Genomic DNA, 13,289 nt, shown 5'->3' with positions numbered 1-13,289 from the left:
AATAAAAGAAAACATAAGCTCAAACAATAAAACATATGGAGGGGAAAAGACATAACGTTACAATTACAACAACAAAAACTAATGGCTGTGGAAGCATTGCTTCTTTATTTGTATATTCACCACTCATAGAAGCTAAATCTAAACCGACGTAAGCATTTGCAGCACTGCTTTGATTACAGTTTGAGCTAATATTGCAGACAGAGTCTGGGGATTTCTTAACTGAATGTTTGTAAATGTCATGAGACTGAAGAAAGAAATTGTATGCTTAGGAGTGATCCCTTCACACTAAGCTAAATGTCTACATAAGGGATGTAGATTTCAATGTAAAAATAAAAATATCTTACCATCTGAGATTTCCCTCAGACTGTTTCTGACCTGGTGCTGGTTTTTACCAATATAAAACAATAAAACAACTGCAAAACTGGCCTCCCAAAAGCATTTATATAACATCACCATTAAATAAGATATTGATAGCAAAGAAACAGGAATGACAAAAGTGCTGTGTCACATGTAAGTTGATAATTACAAATAAAAAGCTAACTGGAAAAAGAGCTCACAAAGATACAACTCCTCCATCATTCCAAATAGATGAAACATATTACATTTTTCTTTTCTAAATAACATCAAGGCCATTTTGCTTGAGCGCTTTACATCAAGGATAAATCTCACTTCCAGGAAAATACCCTTCATTGCTCTGTAGAGACCGTTAAAGACCACCAAACATCTCTTGAGTTTCAGGCAGCCTCTGCTCCACCACAGCTGCTGTTCAGAGGCAATTTTAAAGCCACCATGTGATGCGATCGCAGGCGTGTGTTTGGTGGAGGATAACTTTAAGGTTCAGACAGCTGACCTAGCACATTAAAGCGCTCTTCTGGATGTACATTTTGTCTCAAGCAGTAGCAAATAACTTCATCTTTTATCTACTTACGTTTACCCATCTATGTACAACTTATATACAATCACATATGTAATATGCATAAGCATTTGTGTGTCTGTGTGTGTAAGTGTGTGTGTGTGTGTGTGTGTCACAGACATTTTCAAACAACCTCAATCCATGGCTGCTTCCCTCTGTCATTTAGATATTCTCTAAATCCAACCATATCCTTGCTGTTTGTTGGATATTTTAGGAGCATCCCAGCAGCTGCTCTCACATCAAATTCTTTATGTGTTACTGCCGAGTCCCACACTCAAAGTAAAACAGGTCAGCAAGAATTTATTAAAAGGACACTGAAATAAACTCAGTCACCGCTTCAAATGGTGACTGAAGTCAAATTCAGGGGTACTAATGTGGCGCTTAAGTTTCCTATTTTGCTCCACAGTACAATGATGTCATTGTACAGCATTTGAGGTAGACAAGAACTGTACATAAAAAAAAAAACAAATAAAAAAAAACAAGCTTCTGTGTGTGTGTGTGTGTGCGCAACATGACAACCATACATACAGAGAGCGCTGCTGTCTGGAAACCCGCGAAGCCCTTAAATGAAACTTGCAAATGAAACAATACAGAATTGTTCTAGCATAACATAAAGGAGAGATGGAACATGGTCAAAGGAAGAACCTATAAATGTTTTGTGGGAAAATCTTTTTTTTTTATTATTATTGTAATATTCTGGGCCTTTCTGGAAGAACGGGCTCTTTTCATTTGAACTGAGGTGTGTAGTACCACTAATGGTCAATAGGTGGGGTAATTGAGCTACAACAATACATCTAGACATGAAACTGTGTAAATGCGTAGCCATGTCACTTTTCTGTCAGACTGTTGAGACAAGGCTGATACGTGTATGACAGCAAAAACCTGTTGCTTGCGTTTCGTCTATTAAGGAAAAGGCTCTAACGCCTGTCCTTTGATAAGTGTGGATGTCTGATTGTTGCAGAAAATAATGAAGTGGTTGGATTAGTTGCCTGGTCATTATTTCATTGTGTGTGCTCAGGAAGCAGCGATGGTGGTGCCCCCACTGAGACGCAGCAGGATCTGCTGACAGTCCTGCAGGGTCCGACGGTCTCCCACCCGCTCAAGGGTTCGTTTAGCTTCTGCCAGCAGACGGGCTCGATGACCTGGTGGGGTTAACAGAGGCAAGGGAAGGTGGCGGCAGGCCAGCAGAATTGCATGAGCCCTCTCCCTCTCACCTAAAATACACTCGCCCTCTGACAGTGGCAGAAACAGAGAGAAAGAGCAGATTAAGTGTCAATATTCTTGATAAATGGTCAATATTCTTGATGTGTGTATCATAGTTGTAGTGTGTGGATGTGAATCTGAGGCCTGTAACTGCTTTGTAAATAGGGGCTGCATACCGGCTGAGTACGAGCTGTGTGTCCTACGTCGCAGGTTGTGCTCCAGCAGCTGGTGGGTTCTTGTTGGACTGGCTCCAGCCATCAGCCGCACTGTAGTCTCATGAAGGAACACCTGAGGAAAACCAAACAAAAAGGAGCCACATTCGCTGTGAATATTTAGTGTTAAAGTTAGTAGAAAAAAAGTACTAATGGTAGCAGTAGCATAGCTCATAAAGGACTAATGATAAAGACATTACAACACGCATTGAGAAGGGGCTTTAAATAAGTGGCAGTAAGTAGTGACATGGATGAATGTGAATCAAACAACGCTGCATAGAGAGTAGTTTCAGAGCAGCAAATTATTCCTCATTTATGGCCTTAATTAAGGGAACTGTTTAAAATTCCTGGCTGAATTCCTGAAATAGTCTTTAAAACATCACTTTTATCTAGGAGGAAATTTCAGAGTCTGCACATATTTTTATTTTATTTTTTAACAGTTCCAGCCTTTAGTTGACTGATTAGATCTTGGCTCAGATGTACCTTGTGTTGCGCTTGTCTGTAGCACTGTGTGAGCTTCCTGAGTGCACTGAGGTCCCTTTGGAAACCAGCCAGCTGGGATCCAGGAGCTGGACCAGGTTCTCCATTACTGCTGCCTCCTCGCTGCCATAAACTGGTCCTTAGGGTCAGGAGGAGATCACAGACCAGGAGCTCCACCCCCTTAAAAAAATAAAATCATGAAATCATGAGCAGCTATTATATTTACAAAAGCAAGTATATTTTCCCTCATCCTGTGGTTGATTAAAATGTTTTTTAAGTAATGCCAACTAATCATAAATAACCAACCCAATCAGCCAAACCACTGATGTGCTATTTAATGTTAAGTGGTGGGGTGTGTAGCGAGTGCGTGCTCGGGGAAGCCTCTGTGTTGCACTGCAGACACATTGCACTCAGCTTCAGGATCATGCAATGCAACTACAATGCACCACAGCCACCTCCTGCCACCCACACCCCGCACACGCAGCCCCACACCAACCTGCCCCAACCCTCTCCCAGCTTGCAACGAATGTGTGCAGGGTTAAAGACAGTGACCGAAGCCAGAAGGAGTCATGCACCAAACATGCACCAAGAGGAAACCCTACAATCAAACATCAAGTAGTAGATCTTAAAGAGAGCAGCACTACTGATTCATTTTCTGCACCCTACCTTATCGAGCCAGTTCCCAGATTGGGCGAGGGGCAAAGAGATGCTGGAGCGCAGGTAGATGCTGGCTCTGTCACAGTGAGAGAGGCAGGCTACTACCCCGTCTCCCTTCAGAGTAGACAGACTCATCTGAACCACCTTACAGAGAAGCAGTACAGCCTTGGGCAGAGGGTGGCTGAAACAGAGAGGGGAGAGGGGGATCATGACAGTGGTTAACTTATTTATTTATAATGTGTTTACATGATTTTAAGATTTGGCACCTCAATGCTTGAAAGAACAATTGTTTAAATGCAATCATAAGTGCTCAAATCTGGACCTGACAGTTGTTGTTTCAGTTTACACTGGAACAGAAAATGATTTAGTTTCCTATTTTGTGGCATATTACACAACAACCACTGGTGCATGTGGAGTTATGTGATTTCCTAATCCAAACCTACTGAGTTACACAGTTTCTCCCACTGTTTACATACAATTTCATTACTCCAGTGTATTGTAACTGGTATTATTACACTTACTCAAGAATGTGCAGAGCTCTCGGCATTCGCTCTGCTTCTGCCAGCAGTGACCTCACTGCAACATCATCACCTTGAAGCCAATGTACTGCGGCCTTCAGGACCAGAGCCCACCAACGACTCACTGGGTCCCCCACTGGCAATAAAAAGAAGAAAATTATAAGTAAATCTAAAAATGAACTCTGGCAGCTTGTGTGGACTTTTGCTTTTCTACTGTATCAAGCTGTGTGCTGATGTGAAATGCGTTGTAAGAAGCATGTCCCAAAGAGGAGAACATAAACAGAGCGAGTCTGTATCTTTTTAATATTTAACAGACTGTCATTGTGTTCCTATCGACTGCAAGTTGCTTATTACATCACATCAATAACTGCAAGTGTTTTCTGTGATAATCCAGCTAGAAGCTGAATTGACTGTAAGTGCACTGCCAGAAGAGAGCTAATCCACAAAGGCTAACTAAAAAAAAGTTCTTCTCTCCCCCACAAAAACACAGATTGTGATTCATGCTTTTTAATAAACAGGCATGGCAGTTTCCTCCCATGTCATTTATACCTGGAATGGTGGTGTGATTGGGAGGAGTTGAGAAAGGAGGAGGAGGGGAGGGAGAGTCCTCTATGCAGCTGTTCAACAACTCAAGGAACTCCAAGGCGCTGGAAAACTCTCTGTGAGGGTGACACAGCAGAAAAAGTAAGATAAGAAAGATAATAAAACTAACAGATTAAATCATAAGTAAATCCTTAAAAGACTGAAAATTGTTGCCATTGCTGCTGCTTTACCCAAAGTCGTTCTTGCGAACGCCTGAATCAGAGTCGCTCTGTGGTTGGATGAGGGTGTGAACAGCTCTCTCTAAAAGCTTCCTGCAGAAACAACGGTGCAGCTGGGCGATGGGGTCAGCTGAAGGAAGGCGCAGAGGAAACAGATTCATCATCCAACACAAGGTTTCATATAAAAAAGAAAACCAGGAGTAATAAAGAAAGAGAAGAATAAACAAACCTGGGTCCCTCTGAGAAGTGAAGACCTCATCACTACTCTCTGACTTCACCGACCAATCACAGCTCAGAAAGAACTGCCTGCCCAACGGAGTAAAGAGCCAGCGCAGGCAGTCAGGGTTCGGCTTGCTCTCTGATTGGTTGGCCACACTCTCTGCACAACCCAGAAGGTAGGCCTGGAAGTCAAACACAGTAGAAAGAATCCCAGTGTTGGAAACTCAACATGACTGTTTTTTGTCACAGTACCAAAAGAGTGATGATGGACCAGTAAAGATACATACAGGCAGACAGGCGAGATGGTGGCCCAGCACCATGCGCAGCGCTGTTGCTGCAGTGACATAAATCTGAGCAAGCTGAGCTGGGGCCATCTTGCCTTGGGCGCTCTCACTGAGGTTGACAGCATTCAGAGACAGAGACAAAGCCCACAGGCTGCTGCGCTCAGGCAGCTTTCCTACAGACAAAGAGAGAACTAACATTGTATTATTCTGCTTCTGTCATTCAGTGTTCAGGATCGCTCCACTTTGTTCTCATCACTGACCTGTGAGCTGCAGCTGGCTCAGCCTGTGGTAAACCAGCGCAGCGTCTCTTGCACTTGTCCTCGACTCCTCTCCTTCATGCTTTCCTCCGACCTGGTGGACCAGCCAGCCCAGAGGAGTTGGACGGTGCAAACAGTAGCGAATCAAATTCCAGGAGAGTGAGAAGATCAGATCCAGATTGGTTGAGGGAAGAGCTCTCGCCAAGACAGAGAGGCAAGTTTCTAGACTGGCTAAAGCTCCTGTGTAATCACCCTGAAGGAGAAAGACAGGAGAAATAATGAGCTGCTCAGTAGTCAAAAGAAAAAAACAAAGGGGACCATGACTCAGATATGAAGATGATTTGAACAAACTCTAAAAATAACACCACACAGGAAACAGGGAAGGTAAACTTAAGGCATAAAAAATATTGAGAACAAAAGCAAATGATGTGAGGAACTTTTCAAAAAGATTAAATAAATTTAACTTAATCTTCCACATACAACTGAAGATGAAGAAAGAATTAATCTAAATCCCATTTTAAGATGTTCCTTTGACACAAAAGCAATACAAAATGTTTATAAAATGCTTGTACTCACCCTGTTGAGATGCAGATCTGCTTGTTTGCGGTGCCTCCAGAAAGACACAGATTTTGGTGAATGCAGAGGTGTGACAGGCTCCCACAGGTACAGAACCCTGACACAGCCCCACACTGCTCCCACCCCACTCAGCACCCACACTATCACCCACGGCAACAGGCATCGCAGCCAAGATGCTAGAAGAGACAAATTTGAGCTTTTGTTGAAAATTCAGCTATGACAAATACAGGAATAAATATTTAGAACTTGAAACGTGATCTTTGGTTTAAAAACAAAATAAAAATAATTGTTTACCAAAGTCCTGTGTGTGAGTTGGAAACCATACAAGTGTTCTAGAGGGGACATGGCCTGCAGACAGGTTTGGGCTCCCTGAAGACTCGGAGCCCAACAGAGAGGGCAGAGGGTTTAGGGACAAGCAGAAGAAAGTCAGGGCACACAGCAGCAGCCGAGAACGATCCATCACTCCAACCGAGGATGGAGAATCAGGCTCAATCTTCACCTAAAGGCCATGAGAGCAAAGAAAAACTAATTTATAAAAAGGTAAATTAGGAAAAGTCAAAAGAACAGCATCTTGTGACTTCATGTAATTACTCTAACTGGCCAAGGGGGGAACAAATGTTGTAGGTTCAGGTTTGCTAATGTTTGTACACCAGCTGTGCTGGTGTTATGCCGAGTATTTACCTGATCATGATCCAGTAAAGGACTTCCTGGCTCAGAATCTACACAGTAAGGAGAGAACTGGTGAGGAGAACCAGAACCAGAATCTGAGGCTGGAGGAGACATCATCACAACTTCCTGTTTGAGCTCCACATCCTCAGACAGCGTCACTGGCTCTGCAATGAAAAAGAGAAGAAACCTCTTATTTCTATATCAAGTTTCCACAAATTATGACCTGCATACAGCATTGATGAGTGGAAAAAAAACACTCACTGTTCTTCTGGTTGGCCATCTTGAGGGCCAGGTTCTCTTGTCGTAGTTTGTGGTTGACCTGCTGTAGGTATTTGATGTAGTCAATAGCCTTCCTCAGAACTCCTGATTTATGCATCTGAGATGAAAATGAGTGAGGGAGAACTGGTGAGGCTCCCACTTCTTTCAGTCATGACCGAAATCAGAGCAGTCTTAATGTTTTACCCTCCTACCTTTGCATCATTGCCCATAACCAGGTCTCTGAGCTCCACGATCTTATCATTGATGGAGGACCTGTATCTCTTCTCGATGATGTTGTGGGTAGTCCTCCTCTCACCCTCCTTCACCACAACCCCTGGCCCTAAACAACCTGCTGTCACCTGGCTCGGCTCCATGCTCAGTCTGCCTCCATTAGTGCAGTTGGAGGAGACTTGCTGTAGCTGTTTGATGGGCAGCTTGTCTCCACCTCCCATCATAACAGGAACGGTGGTCAGAATATTACTACCCATCAGCGTCTGGGGACAAAAATCAGAAGTGGTATGTCAAGGGATATTTGTAGGAACCAGCAAACTGAATTAGGTACCAATTTCACGCTACATACCGGGACTTGTAAAGCTGTGTTTTGGATGGGCGTGGTTAGGGTGGTGATGCCTGTGGGGCTCTGCATAGTAGACAACACCTGAGTCCCATCTGGTTTGAGTGTTGTGAGAACCAGGGAATCTGTCTTCAGAATCTGAGGCTGCTGGACCAGAACCTGGTGGAGAGCGACCCAGAACATTTGCCGGCATGCAAATTATCAAGTTTTATTTGCCACATTTAAAGTTATTTTAAGCTGTTTCTCTGATGCTGCTTACAACAAATGGGTTACTTACAGGCACTTGTTGTACCTGCTGCTGAACAGTGTGAACTGCGGTGGGTGCTGTGGAAAGAGTCTGGATGGTTTGACATGTTGGGGTCAGAACGCGCTGGTGCTGAATGGTAACTGGTTGGAGCTGTGATGATGTCATTATGCTCTGCACTTGTGGCTGGAGGACTGGAGGAAAAAAAACTTTATGATTAATTCTACTCAGATTCACTCAAATATTTCCCACTTATTGGCAACACTGTCCTGTAGTCACCTTGGAAACCGGGAGCAGGGTTTTGATGGCAGATGACGGGGTTCTGGATGAAGCGTGATTGTGCGCCATTGGAAGCAATCATCACCGTTTGGGCTGCTTGCGTCTGGATAGGCAGGGGCGTCTGGCTGTGGGTCTGAACCAGTGTGTGGACTGGGAAGCTTTGGGTCTGCATGGGGAGCCCCTGGGTGTGCAACTGCATTTTAATTAACAAAAACAGTCTTAACTTGCATTTCTAACCCCGCCAGCGCTTATTCAACATCTTATTTTAGGAAGCTTATGGAGAAATCTTCTTTAGACTGACAGCTTTTCTAAAACATGCACAAACGTTTTAAGGGATGCACTCTTGACATTTTTCCTCACATCAGCAGATGCTGACTGACAGTCAACACTACAGCACTATTACATCACTGCAGGAGTCACATATCCCTTTTTTAAACCCCTGCAGTGACACAAAACTGTAACAGCTCAAGTTTCAGTATGCATCATAAACACAGCAGATACCTGGATAGCTGGTTGGGCTGCCTGTTGGGGCTGAGGCTGGATGGGCTGGACCACCTGAGGCCGGGGCTGAAGGAGCGGAGGGCTGCGAGTCACCTGCTGCTGCACTGCAGAGGTGGTGGTGGTGGGAGAGGGAGTCTGTGCGGGAGTAAGAGGAGGGGTGAGGGGTAAAGATTGGAGGGACAGTGTCTGGGAGTTTGAGAGGCTTGTGTTGGATCCCTGGTAGGCAGCAGTGGTTGGTGTCTGAGGGGTCTGCATGGCTGGTTGTGGGGTGGAAGTTGTGCCACCACTTTGTAGAGGGCCTGCTGTGTTCATCTGGTCCTCAAACAAGTCTGGAAAGTCCCCCACCTGGTTGCTGACAAACTGCAGCATCTCTGAGGAGATTAAAAAAATAAAAAAAATAACATAAGAGGGTCTTACAGTAAGTCTGGATTTGATTAAAATACAAACTAACTCACAGATGGAAATGATGCATCATGAGGTGCATTTCAATTCAATTTTTTCCTTTAAATTACAGTAAAATATTATATCACTTTGCAACTGTATAACATTGCAGCATATTATAGGTGAAAGTGATGCAGCATAAACCAACTGATAGTTATAAATGCTTTAATTGCCCTTACACCCTTGTTTGCCTAACAGTTTATATCTTGAAACTTAATATGTATAGCTCTGACGTCTTAATACTGCCTATTGCTAACAGATAAGAGTAAAGACGCCTTCAGAATTTTGTGGCATGGCTTTGATGTGACACATTGACACAAGCACAGCTACTGTCTGGCTCATTAATCATTACAAATCAACCTTCAAACAGATAACCTTGAAAGTATATTGCAATCCTGACAACCCTAAAAGACAATAATAAATAGATGGATGCCACCACAGCTGTAATAAAAATATGCCCTGTCCCCATGTTGTCAAGACACATGTTAAACCCCATCTAACTGCATTCAGTAATAACGGGGTACTAACAGGGATCCAACACTGATTTTACTCTTTAGTGATTCATGGTTAAGCGGTGTTCCTTAACATGACAATCAAAACTCAGTTGCTGTTTTTTTTTAGGTCATTTCTTGCTAAATGTGCAGCAGATCATCCTAAAAGGTTTAATTCAAACATTATCTTTCATTTTTTATATTATTAATGGGTTAACTTAAATTTACTTCCATTTCATCACTGATATGAGGACAAGGACGTTTGTCAAAGTTCACAATTCTGAGCATGGAGTCCATTACTATCTGTCTTTGCAGATTTAGGCGCTACAAGACTTTGACCAGAAGCAGTACAGAGTTCATGTAGCTGAAGTTCCCCTAACGGATTTACATCACTGATCAGATATAGCCTCAGCTGTCAGGGTCACTGGCCCGTAGCCTTGACCTAAGTCATGTTGTAAGACAACAACAGATTAAGCAAAAGACAAAAACATATTGATGGACTGTCTGAGAGCAGCACTACATAAATAGGCACATCTCCACCACTAAATGTGACGCAGATCAAGAGATCCAAGCAGCCCAGCATGATAACAATGAGCTTTCTTTGCTTTAACTACTATTTTGAGACATCAGAGAGACAAACTGGATCAGAAAAATGTACCACTCCCGTTTCAGGATTGGACACTTGCATGTTTTCTACATTATAGATCACAGCTACAGTCAGTTCTAAGGATTTACATACAGAACATAATTAAAAAATAAATCTGTCCCTATTTGGATATAAAAGTTTGTTAATATGACCTCAGATTAAAGATATCATTTGACATAATACACAGTATCTGGCCAAACTACAGAAGCGTGTGAAAAACTGAGGGCACACTAACTGAGGATGAGCACCTCTATAAAAGCACAAAATATGGCAGCTTAGACTGGAACACTGAGGTGTATTAACACAATATCAAGGAGGAAAGACAACAGCAATTCTCCTAAATAAGCAGCTGCTGCTCATTCATCTGTAAAGAGTCATAGGGCCATTTCTGAACAATTTGCTAGAGAAATATATAAATACAACTTCACAATGGTTTTTATTGCTGTACTAATGTTGCTGGAAAACATGGTAGTGAATGGCAGCAGCTAAATGGATTGCATCTTTCTACATGTTTAAGCTCAGTTGTTCTTACACAGAAAGGTTAAATTGCATTAGCAACTATAAACTTCAGAAAAATGTCACAGTACTCTGTAAGTCTTCTTAGACCTATAGATTTCTTATAACATGTTGTTTTGACCTTAAAAAGTGAAAGTGAACAACAGGCTGATTTATAAACAGCTGAGTTATCAATGTATAGCTGGATAAAGCCTAAACTTTGGTTACAGTGAAGAAGCTACAAAAGATATAGAATAAAATTTAACACAGTTTGAGATCCAGAGCAGCTACTGAATGCTAATGCAAAACAATAATCACCTAATCCTTAAGTAAAAGTCCCCTAAAGTCTAAGACATTATTTTAAATAACCAAAAAACCACAGGCAGTTCTTCTCAGGACCTTTTCCCAGTGATGCCTTCATAAATCACTGTCTGCATGTACATTTTATGTAGATACACTGATCGATCTCCACAGGATGCAGATTGTTAGTGGCAGATAGGAGGACAAAGCAACTCTGAGCCCCCAAAGCTTCTGACAAGCTGACACAAGGGGAAAATCCATCAAAGGGAGGCAGTTTTTAATGCAGCTAAGAGGAAAGAAAATAAGTTATATAACCAGGCTCTTAATGAGTCTTTACTCACAACAAACACACACAAATATCTAGAGGAGCAATTAAATATCTTTAATCCTCAGCATGACCTTAAATATATTAAATGATTAAAATCCACAAATCCTCTCCAAATTGTTATAAAAACTTTCTTTAATTTCTTTTCAGTTTTTTTAATGGTTACATTTGCTTCTTAATATGAAAACTTCATTTGTCCATTAGGCCAGAGCCAGACACACAGTGAGGCTGGACTATCTGTGTTGCAGCCTGCCTGTGAATTCATCAGCTATTTATTACTTCTTTCACACAATCTGTACATTCCTTTGACAGAACGGTAATTGGGATTACACAGCAGTGGCCGGTGTGGTGTCTGCTCATTCTGTCTAAATGACTAATTTTATGGGAGAATTACCAGTAGAAGCCAGAAACAGGTTTTGTAAATGAATGCTGCATATGCAATATCTCCAATGCCCACATTGTGAGATCACATTGTATGATCTAGTTCTATGATGGGGAGCACATTTGCTCTAGAACTGCTATAGAAATTGCCCCACAAAAAACACAGACATACACACACCTCCATAAGACCAGTCTGGTGATTTAGCATTCACTACAACTCCAGCCTAATGGGAATCTGGTGACTCTGCACTGGCCAGTGATTCACCAAAATCTCAATCCTTTCACCGTGTGCCAGTAGTCTTTAAATAACAGCAAGACTGGATCAGTGATGCTGTTAGTTTACTGGGCATAAACTTGGATAAGTGGATCTACACCTGGACAAACTTGGAAAAGTTACAAAAAGAGGAAAATAGAGCTGCAACAAACATGACAAATCCCAAAGTACAATAACATTTAAAGAAAAAGTTAATTTTGTCATGTTTGCTTTGTTGCCCAAATCAATCAGTATCTATTAATATAGCACCTTTTAAAGATAATTGAAACTTTTTCTTTCTTTTTTCCTTTTAGTTGAGTTTCTGAAATGTGTCTTTTGTTAGTTTATGTGTGGTGCCTTAAAAAATAAATAAAATTGAAACCCATTCCCCTTGTTTGTTTGTTTTAGAAATGTTTTGCCTAACAATAACAACAACAACAATAATAATAACAATACTAATGATAATTTAATGCTTTGATGAAGACTGTCTGGATAAACAAGCTACACTTGTGTTTCTCTATAAAGCCTCCAGATTCCTGATAAACATCTTTACTGACTTTAATCTTCACGGAAATCATATGTAGTCTGCAAATAACCACACTCAGTTTCTTTGACCCAACTCATAATAAACAGAAATGACACAACAAAACATCAAACCTAAAATGTTCTTTACTTCTGCAAATAATGGATGCACAAAGAGAGCCATTATAAGTCATTAAAACTTCCAAAAAATGAAGTCGAAATAATAATAATAATAATAATAATAATAGACAATTGTAATAAAATTTAAGTTGATCAAATAGCACGAACAGCAATATTGACAAATATTTGCTTCAGTATTACAGAAGCTGAATAACTGAAAATTAAATTTCGTCGGAGTCCTGCTGACAGGTTGGTGATGAGCGGAGTTGTGGGACTGTGCAAAGAGGCCAACATTTACAAAACAATTCTCCACAGTGTCGGCAATAACAAACAGACTCACCGTCAATGTCTCCTAAAGTGAATTCGTCCCCTAATTCCGACAAACTTGGGTCCATGTTCTCCATGGTGGAGATGTATTCTCCAGTGTCCATCCTGTCTGTCATCGGCTTGCCTCCTCAGCTGAAGAGACAGACAGAAGATCCGCGAGCTCCTATAAGAAATCAAGAGACGCCCACAACGACCCTGTTTGATAAAGGAGCGTCTCTTTTATCAGAAAAATCGTAATAGAACACTTAAGCCTCAAGGGAGGCAGACTTTCACGTCGATAAACTCATTCACAGCGATTTATTTCCGACGGCGACGCCATCTTGTTTTACGATAATTACGTCATTCACAAACACACTCTGTGGGTCAGTCCGCAGCCTGATTGG

The 13,289-nt window shown here is 41.7% G+C and overlaps 1 protein-coding gene across 1 annotated transcript; it reads right to left on the bottom strand.

Moving 5' to 3' along the window:
* Positions 1 to 385: 385 nt before the first annotated feature.
* On the bottom strand, positions 386 to 13,238 carry srebf2 (sterol regulatory element binding transcription factor 2). Its single transcript, XM_042004906.1, has 20 exons — positions 12,920 to 13,238; positions 8,606 to 8,976; positions 8,105 to 8,297; positions 7,859 to 8,019; positions 7,588 to 7,740; positions 7,220 to 7,501; positions 7,011 to 7,125; positions 6,762 to 6,913; positions 6,375 to 6,579; positions 6,081 to 6,256; positions 5,508 to 5,757; positions 5,251 to 5,420; positions 4,974 to 5,145; positions 4,757 to 4,874; positions 4,533 to 4,642; positions 3,987 to 4,119; positions 3,475 to 3,646; positions 2,812 to 2,988; positions 2,293 to 2,404; positions 386 to 2,145 (listed from the first exon to the last, which is right to left on the bottom strand). The coding sequence occupies exons 1-20, from the start codon at positions 13,020 to 13,022 to the stop codon at positions 1,928 to 1,930; spliced, it is 3,543 nt and encodes a 1,180-aa protein (XP_041860840.1). The 5' UTR covers positions 13,023 to 13,238; the 3' UTR covers positions 386 to 1,927.
* Between the last annotated feature and the right edge of the window lie 51 nt (positions 13,239 to 13,289).

Source organism: Melanotaenia boesemani, chromosome 2 (genome assembly GCF_017639745.1).
Source record: "Melanotaenia boesemani isolate fMelBoe1 chromosome 2, fMelBoe1.pri, whole genome shotgun sequence".
Taxonomy (NCBI): Eukaryota; Metazoa; Chordata; class Actinopteri; order Atheriniformes; family Melanotaeniidae; genus Melanotaenia; species Melanotaenia boesemani.
The sequence above is the reverse complement of the archived record's forward strand: the minus strand, read 5'-3'. Positions and strand labels throughout refer to the sequence as shown.